The 24482-nt window shown below is 47.2% G+C and overlaps 1 protein-coding gene across 3 annotated transcripts in view; it reads right to left on the minus strand.

Moving 5' to 3' along the window:
• Window positions 1-1528: 1528 nt before the first annotated feature.
• dtn (transmembrane protein 132C dtn) overlaps window positions 1529-24482 on the minus strand; it is a 175146-nt gene continuing 152192 nt past the window's right edge. For all 3 annotated transcript variants that reach the window (XM_071689219.1, XM_071689221.1, XM_071689220.1), the window contains 8 exons: window positions 18496-18691; window positions 17110-17253; window positions 15610-15918; window positions 14457-14639; window positions 13152-13343; window positions 11451-11639; window positions 10176-10346; window positions 1529-9464 (listed from right to left, as the gene is read on the minus strand). In XM_071689219.1, coding sequence (XP_071545320.1) covers window positions 8232-9464; window positions 10176-10346; window positions 11451-11639; window positions 13152-13343; window positions 14457-14639; window positions 15610-15918; window positions 17110-17253; window positions 18496-18691 — 2617 coding nt within the window. In that variant the 3' untranslated portion in view covers window positions 1529-8231. The remainder of the gene's footprint in view (window positions 9465-10175; window positions 10347-11450; window positions 11640-13151; window positions 13344-14456; window positions 14640-15609; window positions 15919-17109; window positions 17254-18495; window positions 18692-24482) is intronic.

Genomic DNA, 24482 nt, shown 5'->3' on the forward strand with positions numbered 1-24482 from the left:
AGACCCATCAGTCTAGTTTTATTTCCACTCTTCTTACGAGAGTGATGGGCGACGCAGGTGTTCTAAAATGAAGCTTGTCCAGCCATGTCCTGGGTTTCGTCTATGGCTGCAGAGAAAAGTTACCTTGTAGCTCATAGCCATGTATGCTTGCTTCTCTTATCCTCATCCCCCTATGAAATGGACAGATCAAGGGTTAACTCTTCCATCTTTCACTTATTCCACTCGTAACTAGTGCAAGTACTTCTCCAGCGTGGCTCTACACAGACCATCTCCAGCAGTTTTAGATACGTATTTACATACGGATATCAGTCTGGGTCCAGTATATGTTGTAGATATCTACCTTAGCAACATGCACCTCTCTCACAGCTGTGTGGCCTCGTCAACCCTCTCCTACCTCCGACAGAAGAACCATGAGACTACGAGACTGTTTGATTCCTCCGGCAGAAAAGCTAATGGACCTCGCTAACGCCTCTCTCTTCCTGCAGTACAAACACTGGACCCTTCGCAACACCGCTTCACTAAACCACATTGTCTCTGCAACGCAACCAGGGCACAACGCCTCCTCCCTCCTACAGCATCAGCACACGACCTAGCAACCAGGGCACGCCTCCTCCCTCCTACAGCATCAGCACACGACCTAGCAACGAACTGCCGCTCTGACAGAAATACCACTGATAACAACGTTGGCTAATTGCCAAAGAGATCGACGTGGAACAAAGAAGGGGTCGTTACGTGGGTGGTGTTAACATAAGGATAGAGATCACATATTCTACGTGGTAAACTGTAGAATGTCACACGTAATATACTACGTGGCCAACTGTAGAATGTCACACGTAATATACTACGTGGCCAACTGTAGAATGTCACACGTAATATACTACATGGCCAACAGTAGAATGTCACACGCAATATACTACGTGGCCAACTGTAGAATGTCACACGTAATATACTACGTGGCCAACTGTAGAATGTCACACGTAATATACTACGTGGCCAACTGTAGAATGTCCTCATATGAAAAATGGCTTAAAACTTAAGCTCGCCACACACGTACACACAGGATAAGGTATATGATACTTCATATTAGTGTAAAGATATTTTATTTCACATCCTTACAGCACTAACGCCTGTACACTTTGTAGCAGTTGTTGACCAAATCCCACACACATTGTGGAATCGTCTGTGTCCCTGATCTGGGGTGTCAGACCATGAGATCAATTACATGTTTGATTTACACACATCCAGAGTACTAGTTTCATCATTACTTACAACGAACATAATAGATTTTGATAGGCAATAGAAAGTTTCTTTCACGTACTCATTCCAAATATGACTTCAGTCACATATGCGGAGCATTTGGAAACATGTAACAAGTATCACATGAGAGTGTGTGTGAGACAGATAACAGCATTGTAGTGATGATACCCAACCATACACCAGAGGAAAGTGAGGTTCCAGTGACGCAATAATGACAAAAAGTATGAAGGAATGTTATGGCGTGTGTGTGTGTGTGTGTGTGTGTGTGTGTGTGTGTGTGTGTGTGTGTGTGGTATGGTCTGCAGTCTACACTCTCTCGGCCAAGGACTTGTCATCCAACGCATACCTGACATGGAGGCTAGACCTCCCGTAAGGAAGAAGAGAGAGAACAAGAGAAAGCTAGTGAGACAGTAGGAAGGAGAAAACAGTGTAAATACAACGCGACAAATAAGGCGTTTCTAGATGGTGAGACTGAGTCAAGAAACTACAGCTACAGACGGCGAGGTAGGGAGAATAACAATGTTGAATGAGACTTATGATCAATGAACAGTACAGGAGGAAATGATTGCAGTACTATGTTAGTTATCATAAGAGCTGAAAAATGCATGAAGACACAGACTAAAGGAAGGCAAGTGTGGTCGGGAAGAATTGCTTACAGTCGTAAGTGAAGCATTCCAGAACTGAAGATGAATGAAGGTATAGTACTAACAGGAAGCTGAGGCTGTGTCCAGGGAGAACAGATGACAACAGTATGTCAAGCATCACTAAAAGAATGTAAGTCGAGTTACGGAAAATTGAATAAATGGTATACCTTTAACCTGAGATATTTGAAGGTTCATTCAGGTATGAAAGTCCAGTGACGAGGAATCATACTGCAAGAAATGACCATCCATCATCTCTGTGTGTTATCTGTAATATCATCATACAAATCATCCTCACGTTTACACCTACAGGATATGAAAACCTCATCCTGACCTGGTCTTATAAATGGTTGGTGACTCATACATCTGGTGACTCTCAGGTGACCGAGGACTCACACAGCTGGTGACTCTCAGGAGACCGAGGACTCACACAGCTGGTGACTCTCAGGAGACCGTTGACTCACACAGCTGGGGACTCTCAGGAGACCGTTGACTCACACAGCTGGGGACTCTCAGGTGACCGAAGACTCACACAGCTGGGGACTCTCAGGTGACCGAGGACTCACACTACAGGAGTTCACTATTGCCTGGGAGAACGTTGTGGATGGAGGACCACCTTAATCACTACCGCTAAAAAAGGCCCAATTTTCCTGGAGTCACTACCAGATCCACTGCTTCAGTTCCAGTACACAAGATGAGTGATTTCCCCACTGAAGAATGATTTCCCCCCAACAAAAATCAACCAAAATATTACCACAGTACAACGACAGGCTTACAATACAACCTTCAGTTTGAGTACAAGTCTAAGGCTATCTTTCTCACTGAGAGTAGCGTAAACAGAGGGTTAACTCAAGATTCAAACGAGTTCATAATATATGACAGATGTAAAACACTTCCAGACCAGTGACATAGTGCCACAGGAAATCAGGTTCTGTCCTTTCCATAACGGATCATAATGTTCAACATGATGAACCACACTTGTAAAAATACTTGATGATACGATGGCAGTGCACTTGTAGGAAATCCAAATACTCCAGCTGTTTTAAGTGATACTTGAACTCAGCTATGGCGTAAGATTTCTCGGTAAAATCGCATTTTTTTCTTTCTTTCTTCCTTTCCTAATGACCACATGTAAGAAGGTGCTATATAATTCAAAGCTCTTTTTCTTTCACTGCGACAAGACGTCCACACAATCTTCGTTTCATTGTCTTCAGAAGCACAACTCAGTTCACAGACGCAACAACCACTTTCAGGTTGGATTAACATACCACAAACTCACATGAATATTACATGTTCATATGATTTAGACTCTAACATCGTTGGCAACACTTCTAAAGATATCCAATAGTGTGTATTTCTCACCTTATAATACAAGAAAACAGACGAAAAGCATACAGGTATGGGACAGCTTGGGTCAACCACGCATGACATTCTATCAACACCTGACATCTACCATGTTGAAGACGTTACCATAAACAGGTAGTTCGAACACCAATCAAATTATCACATCTTCCAATCTTTCTGATGTCTTTTATGGCAATTTTAGGCCAAAAATTGTTACCTGCTCTTCTATACATCCTGATTCTGACAAATCGCTGGGATCACTATACGTTCAAACACCCATTTTTGCCCTCCTACATGGTGACCTGTCTTCCCACGCATTCCTTAATGCTCCCAGAAACCTTCCGTCCCTTAACCCAACCTATAATTCACCTTCGCTTTCATGGATGCACTCGCTGCCATGTCCATTCCCTGATATCTAAAACACTCCACTTCTTCAAATTTTCCTCTGTTCAAACTCGCACCCAAACTAACCCGTCTCTGTTCTGCGAAACCTATTAACCTTGCTTTTAAATCACATTCACTTACCTTTCTTCTTCACTCACACAACCTCCCACACACACACACACACACACATACACCAACTTCTCAAGATTCTCCCTCAAATCTGCCACCAGTGGTGTGTTAGCAGCAAACAAATGACTCACTTCCCAGCCCCCTTACCACTCCATCCATAAACAAATCAAACTACTGTGGTAACATTACACCCCACTATCTGTGCAGACCCACCATGACCTGGAACCACTCTACCTACTCGCAGCTCACACGCCTTACTTTCACGTTAAGAACTCACGGCTCTAAACAGCTTTCCTCCTACACTATATTCGTAACACCTTTCACAAAGCATCGCTATTAACCCTATCGTATGCTATCTCCAGATCCTCAAATGCCACATACAAATCCTTGTCTTTCGAAGTGTACATATATAGACTCCTTGGAGCAAGAAATTCTTTGACAAGACTGTACTCCTTGAAATACATCCTAGCTAACGTGACTACATCAATATCATCTACGCTACATATGCTACGTTCACACCTACGTTATGATCTCAGAGATGTGGCTCTTGAAAAAAAGAAAGAACAGTTTCTTGTGGTAAAACATAATGTTTCTACATATCCATCATTCACACATCCATCATCTTCATGTAATACGTCGCTAAATACCGTGAGTTTTCCTTTCGACCAAATCTTGCTTACGTGACATAGATCCTGCGAGTGTTGTATGTGATGCCCTGGAATGGATGGGTGCCATGGCCAGTGAGAATGAGCGTCCCTTCAAATGTGAGTGGCAGAGTGATCTGGATTCGTGTCTGTCTGGGGTTAAGAGAGGGAAGAATTCTGTGGAGAGGTGCAGACATTCTGTTCTGGGTGAGCCAGTGTTCCAGCATGTTTGATGTTACTATTGTGGTGTATGGTGTTGTGATGTTACTATTGTGGTGTATGGTGTTGTGATGTTACTATTGTGGTGTATGGTGTTGTGATGTTACTATTGTGGTGTATGGTGTTGTGATGTTTCTATTGTGGTGTATGGTGTTGTGATGCGACTGTAGGTCGTCTGCATATGAGTAAGGATCTTCATGTTGAAGTTCGTTTGAGGTGAAGGGAGATCGTGGAGGAAGAGACTGAAGACTGTTGGATGCAGATGTACACATTGGGGAACTCCAACGTAAAGTGATTTAGAGATGAAGCCAATGTTATTGACTCTATCATGGCCAAACTACTTTTGTTGTGGTTGATGAGTAGTGCCTCAAGAGTATATTTGTGTGTTCTTTGGGAGAAGGGATTTCATTGGAATGGGTCAAGAAAGCTTCATCAGTGGGGGTTGGACTGGTGCGATAGGAGTGGATTTTATCCAGTGTACGCCGCAGTGGCTGATGTGGGTCTTGTAATTACTGTGCTGATGAAGAAGTGGCAGTTTTCAATTAATCTGCTGAATTGGTGATAATTTCATTTTGTTTCGATTCGTTCTCAGCTTTCAATTGACTATAATTGTTGGTGTTTAAGTTCGTGTCTTTGTTTTAGGAGGCGTGTAACGTGTGAGTTGACATTTGGAGTGTATTCCTCTCTGTGGCCTTGTGGTACTGTTGTGCTTTTTGATGAGATGGTTCGAGATGCTGTGTGATGCTACATAATCAAGGATGAGATATCATCTAGAGTGAAGTTTTTAAAAGCTTTGCTTCCATCTGCTGTGTGAAGGCTGGCCAGCCAGTCTGCTTTCGTATAGTTAGTGTATTTTGTTCTCTGTAGAATGGGTGAGCTAGATGGAGAGTTATCAAGACAGCTGGTGTTCACTAGAACGATTCTAAAGGCTCTTGCAGCCCAGACCTGCGCTACATCCGGAAGTAGGGGAATGTAGACTCCTTTGGAGTGTGTTGTTCTTTCACGAGACTTTACTCCCAGTGACGCATCCTCTCCAAGGGTGACCTTTTACTAGTAGTAGGCGGAGTCCGGTAAAACACACACACACACACAAGAATGAATGCGGTTTATTTTCGTCTGTTCCTGGTACTACCATCCTAATGCGGGAGTCGGCCAACAACAATAACCATTACTATACAACCACAATCCCACAACCATCTTTAACCCTTTCACTGCGCCATGCCACATTAATGGCTCTTACAACCTATGCTCTCTTCTCGAAGTTCCCAGCCGATGCTGACCCCGTATCCTATCTACAGATATCACTGTTAACCTGATCACACAGCTGGAAATATCATCATGGATCATTGTCATCCTGTAATCGTCAGAGAAAAAAGGTAGATTTCCACACCAAGTCATCCTCAGGGTAGAAAGAACAATGTCGAGTTATTATTGTTCATATTTTTGACGACAAGAGGTACACACTCTCTCTCTCTCTCTCTCTCTCTCTCTCTCTCTCTCAATATTCATGTAAATAATATCCTGCGTAAATGATCATTAAAGACAAAGTTGATGGGTATAAAATAAATCCTTATAACAAGTAAGAAATATGTACAAGATACGTATAGCATGCAAGAGATCACACCTGGTGAGAGGACCCACACAGTGTGATGCGTTTAGGTGGATAAAATACCACTTTAAAACACCCCATCCTCCCTCTCCCATAACCATCATGGCCCCATATGATGACATGAGACGTACCATCATCTACGCCAGTAAGTACACCTTCCCACAGGAATAGACCAGAAACTATACTAACTTTAGCTGTATTTCTTTAACAATATATATATATATATAATTTTAAGATATTCTGCAAATATTTGTTTTTTCTTTCATTTTAACCTGACCTTTCGGCATGATGAAGTAATTCAACTGTTCAGAAAGAATGCGCAATGAAAGGGTTAATCAACTAATATTTACAATTCACTGCCTCTCTTTATTCTGCCAACATCCATTGCGAATAGCCATTCTGTAGTCTGTCAACACCTTCCATTTATTCCCCCTAAAACTATGTACACCTGTCTTTCATCTGAGAACGCTCCCTCGCTAACACCTGTTACTGCCCCGCCAACACACACATCTGTTTACTGTCACCATCTTACATTTAAGTACAGTAAATTGTGTAGGTAGTGCTGATACTAATCACTGAACACGAACTAAGTTGAAGACAAGTTTACTGACTACAGTTACCTTGGCTTACTTGTGTCCTGCGATTGATCTGGCCTGAGACGCACTCGGGCACGCATGGTACGTGTTAAGATGTAAGAATTATGCTAGACATGCAGGAAATACTTCTGAAACACGTCTCAGACATGTCAGAAACACACGTTGTAGACACATCAAGGACAAGTTATGCATCTGAGAAACAAAAAAATTGATCATCATCATCATCATCATCATCAGGAACTAGCCAACAGGTTTGAAACAGCCCAGGAACACTTCTGATACCAGACTTTGGCAAAAAGGATTTGTGGTACACATGTCTGCCGCGGGAGCAGGCGGGCAATGCTGTATACCAGTCCAGCAGTTATGTAAACTGTTTTCTGCAGGTGCATCACTGCAAAGCACTGCAGAAAAAGCTTTAGCACTTATGGCAAGAAGTTAGCAGTAGTCCAGGAAGTCATAGCATGCTATAAGGGCAGCATCATTACTGCAGGTCAAAACAGCTTTGCTGCAGACATGAGAGTAGTGCTGCCTTTAAAGTTTAGCAATATTGCAAGTTATATACTGATCTGAAGTATTCATGCATTGTTTAACTGCAACAAACACTTTATAGGGATTTTTTTTTTTTTGCTATCGATGACATATTGCTACGATATAATTACCTTTCGTCAGTCGCATCCTTAAATCCTTCCAATATCATGACCTTAAGACACAACAAAGATATTCACTTGTAAGTAACAACCATCCTGCACCCCTGTGGTCTCCTACGTTCTTCCATTACTAAAAAATTTTGTAAAAAATAAGTCCAAAGTTCTAGATGGTTATTGTTAAATGGAACACATTTTTTTTTGTCATGACATAAGTTCACAGTACAAGAAGGAGTTTGGAAATACAGACATATCTTTCTAGACATAATTAAACACCAAGAGCTGTCCAGTCGGACCTAACCCTTGGCAAAGACAGATCCGGCACCTTCTCAGTGCACAATACACTGGCCTCAACGTGACTAACACACTTACAGCTGACATCTAATCCTATCCTAGGTTGAACACTTGAACGAAGATATACATCTTATTCATCTCAAATTCTCTGCATTATGTGCAGCAGCCATGAACAATGTTACATTCATATACGTAACATTTTCATGGTAATGTACGAGGCGCTTGAGAGTTGCTATATGAACCAACTCCACATTGCTCATTTTTTCAGATCTCAGGCATAATAGAAAATGCCACTGCTTAATTTACAGTCACTAAATACACAGGCTACGAGGTGAAACAGTCCTTCTGTTCTGAGGTTTATGTGGCTGCGGCACTGAGTGGTCAAGTCTGAAACACTTTTTTTTTTTTTTTTTGAATCATGTCTCGACCGTTTTGCTAACGTCTGATTGCGCCCTCAGCTTTGTCGAGGTTCAGGCGTTAGATTCTTTGAGGTTAGAAAAGTACTCCATGAGCTGGTCGTAGTCCATGGAGGGTGGGAGGTTTTCGAGGTGGTCAGTGACGCTGAAGTTGTCCGGGAGGGCCGAGGAGAGGAGTGGGTTCTCCAAAATCGTCGCCCGGCGCACCTGAGCCGCACGGCCTCGACACACGCCTCGCAGGCGCACGAAATCGTCGGCATTGACTTCCACGAACTTGGGGTTGGTTATCTCTTTTCCCTCGTTGCTCTGGTTTTGATGGGGTTGCTGCTGCTGGTTCTGAACCTGTGTCGTATTGAGGAGCTGCTGCTGTGTGTATGCCTGTTGCAGTTGGTTGAGTGCGGCGGCATCATGGCCATTGAACCCCTGCCTACCTGAGTAACCGTCCTGCAGGGGGTTGGCGATGACATTGATGCCATGAGGAGGCACCGGGGGAGGGTTGGAGTCGTCGTGGCCAGCCATGTTGGCGGTGACCCCGATGTTGCGATGAGGGGGTATCGGGGGGCGCTCCTCCTCGCTGCTGGAGGCAGCGCCTTCCTCACTGAGGTTGTTGAAGGTCACGCGACGAGTGTTGCGGGAAGGACGCGTGAAGGTGGACGAACCTGTCAGACGGGGTGTGTGGCTTATCTCCGTCTCTTCCTCAGCGGCAGGGTTGGTTGTGATATTCACAGCCATCGGGCCAGGGTCATACGCACGGGACACGTGGCAGTAATCTTGCCACACATTTTGTTGCTGCTGCTGCTGCTGCTGTTGTTGTTGTTGTTGTTGCTGCTGCTGCTGTAGTTGTTGTTGTTTCTGTTGTTGACTGTTGCCATTAAGATCACTGAGAGGTACCAGACCAGTCGACCCTGACTGTGATGGTGGAGACATGCTGATTCCCGAGGCCCTCTCCAGTGTGGCTCGCCCTAGCCATACCCAGTCGTGGGCGTTGGTGACCGAGTCGTGGTGGTTGTGGTGTGAGGAGCGTCGGGCATGGTGTGTGGGGGGTAGCACTGGTTTACCTCCCTGAACGCTCCATGTATACACCACGTAGGAAGCGGCAAAGACAACAATGGCTGCGCCAAACACTGCCAGGAGGACATACATGCCCACTTCTAAAGGAGTGATGCCGTTGGGCCGAGGTGGGTGGAGGCGGGAGTGGATGGTAGGCTGCTGAGGCTGCTCTGCCATGAGCATGAGGTGGTTTTGCGGAGCAGCAGCGTCTGCGTGCGGGAGCTCAGACACGTGCACCTGCGAGGGAGACAAACAACATAGTATGACACCAACAGTGTAGTGTTTTGAAGCCTTAACCAACAGCGACTCAGCAATGTCGCTCCGCAGGAGACAGTCCAGCGTGTGTGTTTACCAGCGGCTAAGGATAGTACTGCTGCCTAAGACGCTTGGGTGGGCACTTAGCTCACACGCGCTCTGTGAGAATAGCAATTCCAAGATACTCTACAAAATGGCATGAGTAAAATTAGCTCAATATGATCCACCAAATACGTAAAAAAAAAAACTGAAGGCACTACCTCATTTGTCTTATTACATCACGAAGGTACTTTATGCTTCTATGGATTCATCCATCTTTAGTACACAATATCTTATTGGTCAAAACAGCACGAGTCAAATATTCTCAGAATCTCCTCACACTGTAACAGGATCAAGATACACTATCATACACAGGTCAAAAAAAAAAAAAATGTTAAACAAAAAACAAGCACAGTTCAAAAAAAAAAAAAAAGGTTAAAGCTTTCCAGGGGAAAAAAAAAAAAAACAATGGAAAAACCAACAACGGAAAATATAAAACGCAGAATCACTAAACGGTAAAAATCACACCAAGGAAAAACCAGCCTTAAGGAAAAGACACGGGGAAAATTCAAAAGACAAAAACAGTTGCAAAAAAAAAAAAAAAAAAATGGAACAAATAAAATGAGTGAGGACAATAAAATCCATGTGGCTGACCTTGAGTTTGTGGTGAACGAGGTCATCTGGGAGGGTGTGATGAGGGCGAAGGTCGTCCTCAAGAGTAGGTGGAGGAGGCGGGGTTGTGCCTAGGTCGATCTTTACATGAACCTTGGTACTGGCCAGGGAGGCCTGCCTGTGTTCACAGTCTTCCGTCACCTCCAAGCTCACCTGTAGGGCAAGGACAGAGGGCACCACCATCTCAGATTCAGTGGCTCTTTGGGTTCAGCAAGGTTTAGTCATTACAGGTTGTTGACAGAAATGTTTGTTGTCATTTATCTCTGAGCTTATACCTGGGTGAAGATGCCAAGGGTGAGGGGGGCTATAGGGATCAGGGTGAGGTGGGTATAGGGATCAGGGTGTGCGTGCTATAGGGACCAGGGGGAGCCTGCTATAGGGATCAAGGTGAGGAGGGATATAGGGATCAGGGTGAGGGGGGGGGCTATAGGGATCAGGGTGAGGGGGTATAGGGATCAGGGTGAGCGTGCTACAGGGATCAGGGTGAGGGGGGGGCTATAGGGATCAGGGTGAGGGGGGGGCTATAGGGATCAGGGTGAGGAGGGCTACAGGAATCGTTCACAGGACTTCTGGAAAATATTTCGTGTTGACAGGAAGTTCTGTGTATCTAAAGGTTAGCGAGGATTGGGGGTTGCTGGACGGTTAATGAGGACTGGGGGGTTGGTGTAGGGTTGGTGAGGACTGGAGGGTAGTGAAGGGTTAGTGAGGAATGAGGATCCTCCACAATGGTGAGGACTAGAGTGTGCAGGCGGGTGGGCAGGGTTGGCGAGCAGCCTGGCGTTTCTGCATATGTAACTAGAATGGTTCACACACTTGAAGGTTGTCGTGGCATATGGTAACAGATGCCACTGGACATTACCATGTGATTCTGAAGCCAACTGACGTTCATATTTTACAGAAAAATTCTACAACTGTAGGAGTTTTGTTTACGATACGATCTACAATGTATCATCTGACAATGATTTTATGATCAATTTCGGAGATAGTAATCACTGATACTGCCATAGTAATATCAGGAGCTTAGGGCACGCCAAAAGCCGACGTCACACTAATGAGAGGCTTCCCTCAGTATGAGATGCATCCTTCACTGTGTGTGTATCGTACACTAAAGACAGTTTGATATAATGCTGCTGGTTAGTCAGGAGCTCAAATCAAATTCAAAAGGAATGACATACAGGTGAGTCCTCCCGTTTTCTTCACTACTGTGCTACCTGTCAACCTCCCTACTTAACTGTGTGGTGTCAGTAGCAGACTTACCTCCAGCATGTCGCCGGAACCGTGCCCTATGGCGATCACCCTAGGCTGAGCTGTGCGAGGCGAGGGGGCCACAGCCACTACACTGGGGTCCAGGGATCGTATCCTGAGATAGTAATGTGAGGGAGGCACCTCCCTCAGAGGCATGACGACACCATCGCTCATCTCTACCCAAACGTCCACCAGACCCTCCTGTTGACCAAGGTGAGGGCTCAGTCATGGCCAGAGAATGAGATGTTGTGATCACAACAGCACTTCAGTCATGATAAGAATACGAGGTGCTATGCCTATAGTATGGGATCAGTCATGACTGAAGCATGGAGTCCAGTCAAGACTACTGTTGGGGTTTATCTTGCTTAAGAGTATGGTCTTGAGTAGAGTATGAATTCAGTCATGACCCACATAGATTCAGTCATAATTAAAGTATAGGTTCAGTCTTGATAATGTCTGGGTTCAGTCATGATCAGAGAGAATGGGTTAAGTCACGAACACATGGGTTCAGTCATGACCAGATTATAAGTGTAGTCATAATCAGTGTTCAGTCAGTATCAACAAACATGGGTTCAGTCAAGGACACAGGTGAACATCACAAACCTATCATAACATACACACACTATTCTCTTGCAAGAGTTCTTTCGGGAGATCAGATTTCATGACATAAAAACACAAAATAAATTTTGTTCTTAAGATTCATCTACTACACTCAGTAAGGCATCAATAAAAACCTTAAAAGTCACCTTAAAATACTTATATTTTACCCTTATTCATATAATAACCTCTTTCTCATCAAAGAAATAACTTTGCTTCCCCTTATCTAACATACATGTTTTCTTCATATACATAAAGCTGTGGTGTGAGCTTGGCTAGAGAAAAATTGAAGGAAGTGAAGTGTTTTAGACATCTGGGAGGAAGTGGTCATGGCAGCGAATGGAACCATGGAAGCTGGAGTGAGTTACAAGGTGGTAGTTATTCTGATATTTGTCGGAAGACGGTGTGTAGCCTTTACCATCCTCCTGATGTAAGACTCCGGCGACAGATTAGGAGGTCATGTCGACTCGCTAGACCTTCTCATCACACGGAGGATCCTGAAGCATATTTTCCGCTACGTGATAATGGTGATGGGGTTTCCTCTCCCTCTCTCCCACTCTCATTACTTTATATTTACTCGGGTTGAACTTTCATCAACCACGTATCAGACTAACGTGGGATTTGGTCCACGTTCTCTTGTAAGGAGAGGCAACCTTGCGAATCTTCTCACTTCTCTCATGAACTCTGCATCATCTGCAAACATATTCTGGTCCATATTCTCTGGCAATTCTCAGAGATGGAGAAGAGCAACGGCCCCAAAACAGAACCTTGGGGAACTCTTTTAATTGCGACCTTCGTCCATTTGGTGGAAGCTCCTGACATCTCCTTTGTTCCCTTCCACTACGATTATAATCTTTCATCGATCGGAGGAGTTTCCCCCCTTCTTATTGCCGCCTTTTATTCCAGCTTCTTAATCAGCCTCCCACGTGTGTGTAGTGTGTGTGTGTGTGTGTGTGTGTGTGTGTGTGTGTGTGTGTGCAACATTTCCTAGTGCCTAAGCCTGTTCATCATATGCCTGACATCTGAGTACATGAGTACAAGAAACCATACCAAAAGTGTGCACTCTATACCTGACTCTGTTGGGTTAAGCAGAGGCGGGCAGGCGGGAGGACATACCTGGTATTTCGCAGTGAGGACTGGGGTGACGGCGGTGATAGCGGAGTATCCGTCAGGGAGGTGAGTGTCCGGCTGGAGGGACAACGTGAGGCCAGAGATGACGGCAGCTCTCAGGCGGCTCAACCACACCTTGTCTGACACCACCCGGACCTCCCGCGCCCCAATCACTCGACCAGTGATGGGCGACAACACCTGGGGGAGAGACGACCACCTCATGAAAGCTACCATCTGGGTGATGACACCTGGGGAAGGCTAAGCCGGTGAGAGGCAGTACCTGAGGAAAACTACTGGGGAAAACCACCCCCTGGAGGAGTATGGCACCTGAGGAGAGAGTAGAGGACCAGCCAAACCCGAGATAAATGGTTGGGTTGGGAAGAGGATGATGATAAGGCACTGCGAGGCACGGGAGGAGAGGAAGGCATTGCCCTGTTCTTGGAGAGGAGGTTCAAGCCAACCAGTGCCAGTAGTGAGAGAAAGTAACCAGGTTATGATAATACGAAACCGGGAGTAACAGCGAAGTAGTGTCCAGAGAGGACAGGGCATGGGGGCCAATACTGGGTAGCAAGTGTGCTAGAGAAAAGACATGGGGATAAAGCCAGGATAGGGGAGGCAATGGGTAAGGCAGGGAACCCAAGGATATTATAATCTGGCTGGAAACAGACGTTATGGGCAAGAGGCAAGGGGTCAATACCTAGCTGGAGGGAGGAGCCACGGGCAAAATACTTGGTTGGAGGTGGTTAATGACCCCCAACTGCTGGATTAATGATATAGATAACATAATTATGTTGCACTGACCCCCAATTGCAGGATTGCCGATACAGATAACATAATTATGTTGCACTGACCTCCACAGCGGCACGAAAAGTCACTTGCAAACCAAATTAACGTTCTGCATAACAGATAACTGATGAAATAAAAGTTGGTGGAGGTAACCAGTTGCTGGTGGAGACCAGTCTTTCAACATAACACGAGAACTTTTTAAGTGTAATCGTAAATATTTATTGGATGAATAACATGCATTTCAAAATATCAGATGATGCGTGTTAAAGCTGCCAAATTGGTATAAATGTTAACAATCTATGATCAACTATGTAATGATCTCACAGATTATATACTTGTACGGTAATCTCTTATACGTAAGGTCATCTGTGCAACAAGTCTCATCTTACAACATATATCGTGACCTCTCCAACATTCCCAAGTGTCTAGTAATTCTTGCCAGTCACAACAAGCTAATGAGAGTGTTGTATTGATCAGGACCTGGGTGACTGTGAAGACACGCATTCACTCCCAAGCTGGACTCACCTGGACCTCAGTGCGGCCTGGGGCACGGCCCAGGAGGGTGGTGTGGCCAAGGATGGCCACCGAGGTGTCGGCCACACGCAGGAGGTGGGCCACCAGCTCCGTCACACGCACCTGAGCCCTCCGGGACAATAGGTACGACTGTCGCCCGCTGTTGTCGTCCACGGCGACAAACCGTCCGTACACCTGCCGAGGACGACCATATTACGATGTGAGGGGAGAGCCACATGCCAGTGGTACCATGTGCACCACATGCCAATAATACCATGCGTCACACACACACACACCATTAATGTCAAGCGCCAGAAACACGAAGGAACAGAAGTCCCACATGTTGGTAATGTTGCCTGAGAGTACATCATGGTAGCCATTATTTATCATCTTATCATTTGCTTTTCGTGAATTGTGACTATCACAATTACCCCATTACCTTACACGAGTATAAATGAGTGAGTGAGGTGGACGGTAATAGGCACTACAGGATTTATGTAATGGTGGATAGGCGTGCAAAAGAAAGACTCGCTCCAGTATCAGCGTGCTGAGAGGGACGTCTGATCATATTCAGCGAAGGCCGGGGTGAAAGTTTGTAGTGGCTTTTGTAAAAGTGGTAATGGTGTGTGTGTGTGTGTGTGTGTGTGTGTGTGTGTGTGTGGGAAGAGGGTGGTGAAAGGGAATGAGTTTGGTAAAAAGGCTTCTGCGAAGATATATCACGAGAGATTTAGTGAAGAATGATCAAAGGTGAGGATAAATAAACCAAGGGGAGTGGGCGAGGCATGGGAGGTATTTAGGCAAGTAGTGCTTACATGTGCGAGAGAACTGTGTGGGATGCAAAAGGTAGGAGGAGGAGGGCAAGTCTTTAGTGAACCCCTAGATGGAGGTTGTGAGATGGGACATGAGGGTGGTTGTGAAATGGGGGTGCAAGAATGGCTGTGAAAGTTGTGAGAGGAGGTGTGAGGTTGTAAAAGGAGTTGTGAAGATGACTATGAAAACAAGGGGCAACTTCTGGTAGCAGAGATAAGGCTTATGCGTGAGTGGGTCAGAGATGAACGGTAAGAATATGTGTGCGTGTGTGTTAGCAAGACTGTACACAAGAGGCACAGGGACGTATGGATACCAGAGGCCATATGAGGAGTGTGTGGTGAGGATCCGGCCATACCTGCACGGGAGTCTGCTGGTAGCGGACGGAACAGAATGGCGTCACGGCATTGTCCAGGCGTCGACGGTTTTCATACTGGCTGATATCTTTGACGGCGTAGGTGGCGCTGGTCGCTGGGTCCGGTGACCACCAGCCCTTGACCTGCGACAGCTTGGCGTCGCCCACATGCACAGTGAGGGGCAGTTCTGGCATCCACACGGTGAAGGAGGCAGAGCCCGTGAGGATGTCGTAGCGGGCCACCACACTGGCATTGTGGCTCCCCCTCACCTCAGATCCGTCTAGGTACACAGACGTGCAAGAGGCCGAAACCTGCCAAGGGGAGACATCATAAACTGTGTGACAACTGCACAAATTATGTTTACAATGTGTGTCTGTACAAGCTTACACGTGTTACCATTTCTATTGTGTGTGTGTGTGTGTGTGTGTGTGTGTGTGTGTGTGTGTGTGAGCTGAGTGAGTTCGTCAGCAATTATGGTACGAGGGATAGGGCAATTGTGATGGGTAATCTGAGAACGAGTGGGTAATGTAACAGTCCAGGGTATAATTGGAAGGCACGGAGTACCAAGTGGCATGAATGGAAATGAACAGCTTGAGGGACTGTTCTCTGAGATTGGACTGGCGACTGGAAATAACCTGGTTGAAAAAAAAGAGGGACATACGTAAGCGTACGTGTGTGAGTGGTACAGATGGTGAGCAAGGATTACTCCATTCAGTCATAATTCACACACATGCAAAAGAGAGAGAGAGAGAGAGAGACTCTTGGATGTGTTCAGAAGGACAGCTGGTGGGATGTTTGATCATCATTCAGTGGAGGCGAGGTGTGTAGAAGCTTCAAGAAAAGATGCAGTGATCTAGGTGGGAAAAGGGTGGTGAAACTGAGCTTGGAAAAGAAGTTTATGCAAAGAGTGACTAGGAGAGACTGGGTGTACGAGAGCAAAAGGTGGAGTATAAGAAGCTAAAGGAATGGTCGAGGAATGGGAGGTATTTAGGGAAGCAGTGCTGACATGTGCGAGAGAAGTGTGTGACATGCGGAAGGTGGGAGTTGGGCATACAGGATGAGGTAGTGAGTGGCTACAAGAGTGGAGATAAAGACGTCGAGAGATAACAGGTCAAACGTGGAATATAAATCAGAAAAAGGTGGAAAAAGTAGACAAAACGAAAGCCATTTGGAGTCATACATGAGAAGTGTCATAGCTAGCTCCAGCTGCAAGAGGTTATACGTCAGTTGTGTCTTTATAGCTCCAGCTGGAGGAGGTGAAGGAAGCGGCGGGAGGAGGAAGGGAAGGACGATGAGGGACAGACACAAACACCTGAAGGGATACCTCGTTGATGTCGCCCCAGGGAGACGGTAAAAAAAAAAAAAAAAAAAAAAAAAAAAAAAAAAAAAAGAAAAACGCTTAAATTCAGCTAGAGAGAGAGAGAGAGAGAGAGAGAGAGAGAGAGAGAGAGAGAGAGAGAGAGAGAGAGAGAGCATGAAGGGAGGAGGGGCAGGTACGTTACCTTGAGGGCGGCTTCGTCCGTGCAGTTGCACGAGGACTGCAGGGTGACGTCGGCCACCTTCCCCGCCTGCGACACGATGAGGACCTTCATAGCGCGCGACACCTGCCGCCCCGTCAACACTGCTGTGTTCACCACCGACCAGCTCTGTTGGAGGCGGGGAAACACAAGTTACACACACACCAGGGCGGGGATGATCTCACGGCAACATGAAACTGAAGATCCATTCTCCTCTCCCCCCCACAAAAAGGATCCTGTCGTGCGACAACACTCGTCCATTGTCCATTGCTGTACTCTCTCTCTCTCTCTCTCTCTCTCTCTCTCTCTCTCTCTCTCTCTCTCTCTCTCTCTCCTCTCCAATTTCTGCATAAGTGATATGTTCTCACTGCCCTCCACGCGCTACCCCACACACTCTACCTTATCCCTAATGGGGTTTTCACACAAAAAAAAATTGCTGGTCCTGGAAGTCATCTCCCCCAGAGTGCGGGTCTGTCCGCAAGACTCCCTCTCCTCTTGTGAATGTCAGGCTCTGCCCACCCTCACTCCGCCCACCATATTTCACCTACACAGCGCATGTCGTCTCCATATTCCACCTACACACCACACACTATCTCCATATTCCACCTACATACCACACACTGTCTCCATATTCCACCGACATACCACACTGTCTCCCTATTCTACCCACACATCACAGTGTCTGTATGATACCTCCACACTCCACACCGTCTCTCTATATTCCAGCCTCACACCACGTTATTCTCCCCTCTCGCCCTCCAGGCCCTACGTAAGACCATCACACTCAAGTGATGCTACGTGTGTGCTGGGTCCAGCTCAGCTGACCACAACGTTCCTACACGAGAATTCTGGGCGAGGATAAAAAGGACAACAGTAAGACAAAAGGAGCAGGTGACCTTATGCATCGTGCGAATTCTATTCTGAGTTGGGAGGTAAAGGTCAGAGGTCACTACCAGTGGCCAAACCAGGCCCACAACCTGCTTCCCTGTGGTTGGGTATTGCGCCACGTGGTTGGTGAGGGCAACCAACCACCACGTTCTATGTGGAGTCAGACACTCCCGTTGCCCACTAGTTGGTCACCTAGACCCCAACACCCGTCACCTGCACCTCCCACCCTAGCCCCACGGGCACCTGTCGCAGCCGGCTGGTCATCTGCACGCACCTGCACCCCCTAAATTGGACCAGGAGCATTTGTGGCAGCTGTATGGTCACCTGTACAGCACCTGTACCCCTTAACCTAGACGGGACACCTGTTGTCGCCGGCTGGTCACCTACACCTGCGCCCTCCCACCCTGGAACCAGGGGCACCTGTTGCTCCCAGCTGCTCATCTGCACCTGTAAATGCTACCCCCGTGCTGCTGTCCTCCATACCTTAGCTATGGGTAGGACGGCTTGGATATCGTCCTTGAGGATTGCAAGGCGCGTGGACATCCTGCGGGAGTCGGCGCCGGAGAAGGTCTCGCGGTGGTGGGCGTCCATGATGTAGCGGAGGGACCAGGTGACTCGCGCCTCCCCAGCACCCACGTCCTCCGGCACCACCAGGACCCAGGACAACACCTCATGCAATCTGTTGGCCAGGGTACCATTAATGGAGGAAATCCTATCTCTCTCTCCCTACCTACCAACCTAAATACGGTGACGAAAGGTTCTTATAGGAGACAAAGAATGACACTATCTTGCCACACATGACACACATCCCCTACTACATATAAGATATGAATAAAGTGCGGCAGAAGAAGTGTTAGGGAGGGGAAGTGTGAGGGAGGAGGAAGTGCAGGGGAGAGTAGTGTGAGAGGAAGAATCATTGGAAGGGGGAGAGTGTGATGAGGAAGTGTGCGAAAGTGTGCAAGAGGTGTGCGAGAGGAGGAACACCTGGGAGGGGGATGTGTGCGAAGGAAAAATGCGGGAGAGTGTGATGTGTGTAGGACAGCCACGAAGTTTCGTGAGTCTGTTGATGACAAGAGTCTGGTGGCAGATTCATGAGAGGAATTCGAAAATTTGGTGTCTGTGTTTGGGAGTGTGTGAGGAAGGGAAGGCCATCCATAAAACTGTTTCAGCTCAGATACTTGATAAATATCATAACTTTCCTTAATGTAAACAGTTTATTTGTTACACAACTTGAGACGTAACTCAATCAATGTTGTTCAATTATGTAAGCTAGACTTAACCTGCAATTTCCTGAATGATTCATTCCATGCTGTCTAATCTCTGCTAACATTTCTCTCACCGTGTTACCTGGAATGCATTTCGGCCATTAAGGCCCCCTTTCCCCTCAGGTCCTGGACCTTTTGTGCACTATGTATCCTCTGTTATCCCCCCTCTACCCCCCAGCCTCACAAGACTGGCAGGAGTGCATATTACATCAGCCGACCTTGCGGCAAAAATCAATCACTCACGGTCAGGCGCAACAACAATTATCAAGACCTTTCCACCAATCACAGGATCATCCTGACGCAAGCAGGATCATCCTGACGCAAGTAGGATCATACTGACGCAAGCAGGATCATCCTGACGCAAGCAGGATCATCCTGACGCAAGTAGGATCATCCTGACGCAAGTAGGATCATACTGACGCAAGCAGGATCATACTGACGCAAGTAGGATCATCCTGACGCAAGTAGGATCATACTGACGCAAGCAGGATCATCCTGACGCAAGTAGGATCATCCTGACGCAAGTAGGATCATCCTGACGCAAGTAGGATCATCCTGACGCAAGCAGGATCATCCTGACGCAAGCAGGATCATCCTGACGCAAGTAGGATCATACTGACGCAAGCAGGATCATCCTGACGCAAGTAGGATCATCCTGACGCAAGTAGGATCATCCTGACGCAAATAGGATCATCCTGACGCAAGCAGGATCATACTGACGCAAGCAGGATCATACTGACGCAAGCAGGACCATCCTGACGCAAGCAGGATCATACTGACGCAAGAAGGATCACCCTGACGCAAGTAGGAGAAGTGAAGAAGTGTATAAAGGGACGTGAGGAAGTGTACGGAGGGACGTGAGGAAGTGTCGGAGGGACGTGAGGAAGTGTACGGAGGGACGTGATGAAGTGTACGGAGGGACGTGAGGAAGTGTACGGAGGGACGTGAGGAAGTGTCGGAGGGACGTGAGGAAGTGTACGGAGGGACGTGAGGAAGTGTCGGAGGGACGTGAGGAAGTGTACGGGGGGACGTGATGAAGTGTACGGAGGGACGTGAGGAAGTGTACGGAGGGACGTGAGGAAGTGTCGGAGGGACGTGAGGAAGTGTACGGGGGGACGTGAGGAAGTGTACGGAGGGACGTGAGGAAGTGTACGGGGGGACGTGAGGAAGTGTCGGAGGGACGTAATGAAGTGTACGGAGGGACGTGAGGAAGTGTACGGAGGGACGTGAGGAAGTGTTCGGAGGGACGTGAGGAAGTGTACGGAGGGACGTGAGGAAGTGAACGGAGGGACGTGAGGAAGTGTACAGAGGGACGTGAGGAAGTGAACGGAGGGACGTGAGGAAGTGAACGGAGGGACGTGAGGAAGTGAACGGAGGGACGTGAGGAACCACTTCTTCAGCTACACAGTTGTGGACTGTTGAAGGAACCGTGTGATGAGAGGAGAGGACTCTGGGGGTATGATGAGAGGAGAGGACTCTGGGGGTATGATGAGAGGAGAGGACTCTGGGGGTATGATGAGAGGTGAGAACTCTGGGGGTATGATGAGAGGAGAGGACTCTGGGGGTATGGTGAGTGGAGAGGACTCTGGGGGTATACACCCCCATCCCCGTAGGCGAAACATTCCTACAAATCTGCCAGGGTGGTTCGCCCAGCTACCAGTTCATCCACTCTGTAGCTCAACATTTAGTGACACACAAGATGATACACCTAACCCTCTACACTCCCATCCTCCCAGCCAAACGACTCATTACCACATGGCTCATTGAAAAGGCGGAAAGAGCGACAGGCAGTTTAGCAGGAAATGAAGGTCAAATGACCTTGTTTGTGGAGTCGTTTGGTCTGCTTCTCTTCCGGCTGCTTCTTCATGTGTGTGTGTGTGTGTGTGTGTGTGTGTGTGTGTGTGTGTGTGTGTGTGTGTGTGTTTGTAGGTACGTGTATTTCTTTCCTTATGTATGAATGTGCATCTGTTTACATGATCAAGTGCATGTTTGCAGTTTACAACCTGAGAGGGAAATGCTCACGTGATGTTGACCCACCATGAGTCTTACATAACTGAATTACTGGTTATTGTAGCACAGCTGCAGTATCGTTGAGTGTCACAGCTGCGTATTAACCAGAGTATCAGAGCTTCAGTACTGGCCAGTTAAACACAGCTGCAGTGTTAGGGAAAGTAACACAGCTACAGCATTGATGAATGTAAAACCGGCAGCGAGTGTAACATAACTGCATTACCAGAGTATAACACAGCTGCAGTATTGATGTGTAACAGAGCTGCAGTATTGATGTGTAACACAGCTGCAGTACTGATGTGTAACACAGCTGCAGTATTGGTGTGTAACACAGCTGCAGTATTGGTGTGTACCACAGCTGCAGCACTGGTGTGTAACACAGCTGCAGCACTGGTGCGTAAAACAGCTGCAGCACTGGTGTGTAACACAGCTGCAGCACTGGTGTGTAACAGAGTTGCAGCACTGGTGTGTAACACAGCTGCAGCACTGGTGTGTAACACAGCTGCAGCACTGGTGTGTAACACAGCTGCAGCATCACCGAGTCTAACAACACACACGTCATGCCTGTGCTGCTCCAGGTATCTTGTGCAGTTCATTTCCTCTTACCTGCTAATTACGACCGCCACTAAAGGCCGGCCACGAAAGGGAACTGGAGCCGATCTTTTTACTAAGAGCTTACGATTCCAGTAATCCATATGCTGGAAGGAGAGACCATGAGAACTCATATGCCAAATGGAAACTTCCCAGATGAAAATCCTTGAGAAATATTTCTCTTCAAAGCCCACGTGTTGAAGGCGCTCGAGGACCGACTCTCTCTCCCAGCTTGAAACGCATTGGTTCCTCAGACGATTCTGATGATGAGACATGACTGGTCGCTCTCACTCCTCGTCTAACTGGTCGCGCTCACTCATGGCCTGAATGGTCGCTCTCACTCCTGGCCTGACTGGTCGCGCTCACTCCTGGCCTGACTGGCTGCTCTCACTCCTCGTCTAACTGGTCGTTCTCACTCCTGGCCTAACTGGCTGCTCTCACTCCTCGTCTAACTGGTCGCGCTCACTCCTCGTGTGACTGGTTGCTGTCAAAAGGTAAGTAAGATAACATGAAATTCCCACTGACGCGATGAAGACCATCCACACCGACATTGTCGTGCTGGAGGAACAATACCTTCGACACTGCTGCACATGAAGGGCGTCGGTGTCGCGGCAAAAGACACAAGCAGTAAGTAGCGTACGAGAACAGTCTCTTAATATGATGCGAGATGAATGTATCCTGTCTCTCTCGCGGTGACCCTCACCTGCGCCACAGCCTTGGTGTATCCTCCTGCTACGATGCATCAGCCAGCGTGTCCCTTCCCTCTGGGCCTAAACAGCATCGCTGGCTGGCTTCTCCCTGATGACCTCCCGGCGGTAGGATAGCCACCGTGCAGGAGCTGATCGATTTTTGTGTCCTCTTAATGGGGAGCGAGGGGCGCACCCACCTACTAACGCTCTCTTAAAAAGTCCCAATCTCTCCTCTTATGAAGTTTTACAGTCTACAGCCAAACCTTCTGGCTGGGTCTTATAACCGCGAGTCAAAACATAGTTTTCCTGTTGTTAGTGTTGTTTCCTCTCCCTCTGTGCCTTCTGCTAGCGATCTGAACCTCTGTTAGCCTAAATGATCGAAAAATCTCTAAGAATTTTTATCTCGCTCCAGAATCCTAATGCCTTTTGACTGGTTCTGTGGCCTTCAGGACAGGCTCTGTCATTTTCTTCTTTTTTTAATTCTCTATTTTTTCACACTTTCCCCCTCCCTTCCTGTGATGAAGGTGGACCCTCTGCTCTATCACTTTATAAATCCACCATCAGTTCCAGGAGTCAACCATGAATGGACACACTCAATCGGTTATATCCACTCATGGATTAAAAAAGGAAATTCTAGCACATCAAAAAGTACTATTGTTAAGCTGTATCCCATCAAATAGAATTTTATAAAGACCAGCTGGAACCCATCAGATCAAACCGTTAGAAACAACTCACTCTTCATGAGAGACAGGAGACCCACATTGCAGGCCAGCATCAGTCCATACTGGAATAAAAACTGAATCAGCTGCAGCAGCCTTCCAGAGATGACACTGACATCATGTGCAATATACCTGATGAAGGGAAATAATGGGGGATCAAATGTAACTCAGCAAAAAGAAAAGTCGCTCGGAAAACATTACAGCCCAGCAGATAATACCCTCATGATTAAACAAGTTTCACAAACAAAACACAAGAAAATTCACCTCAACCCCTCCTCCAGAAGACACTTAGAAAACTCCTTGATTGACGACATGATGCAGCAGTTATCACCCAGCATAAGCTTCTGGCCATTAAAGGCTTAATCACTTTAGACATAAACCATATGAAGAATCTCACATCAAACCGTAGCTCATTACAGGCCCTCCTCTGGCCTGGATCAGACCTCCTTCCCTGCTGGACCCACTCCATCAGTCCAGGCGACCTACAACCCAGCTGGACCCACTCCATCAGTACAGGCGACCTTACACCCCTGCTGGACCCACTCCATCAGTCCAGGCGACCTACAACCCAGCTGGACCCACTCCATCAGTCCAGGCGACCTACAACCCAGCTGGACCCACCCCATCAGTCCAGGCGACCTACAACCCAGCTGGACCCACTCCATCAGTACAGGCGACCTTACACCCCTGCTGGACCCACTCCATCAGTCCAGGCGACCTTACACCCCAGCTGGACCCACTCCATCAGTCCAGGCGACCTTACACCCCTGCTGGGTCCACTCCATCAGTCCAGGCGACCTACAACCCAGCTGGACCCACTCCATCAGTACAGGCGACCTACACCCCTGCTGGACCCACTCCATCAGTCCAGGCGACCTTACACCCCAGCTGGACCCACTCCATCAGTCCAAGCGACCTACACCCCAGATGCACCCACTCCATCAGTACAGGCGACCTTACACCCCTGCTGGACGAGCTCCATAAGTCCAGAGAATTTAGCAGCACTTCGCGAGTAAAACTGGAGACACATTTCATATGTAAACAACCATGAAAGACTGTAACTATATAGACCAACAACAGGAACAGGTAAATGATACTCTCCACATGGCAACAAAATGAAGGTAGACGAGAGAATAAGGAACATGAAAATAATCCAGGTGAAAATTTACGACAGCCCAACCAGGCAGTCAGAACGA

This window comes from Panulirus ornatus, chromosome 46 (genome assembly GCF_036320965.1).
Source record: "Panulirus ornatus isolate Po-2019 chromosome 46, ASM3632096v1, whole genome shotgun sequence".
Lineage (NCBI taxonomy): Eukaryota > Metazoa > Arthropoda > Malacostraca > Decapoda > Palinuridae > Panulirus > Panulirus ornatus.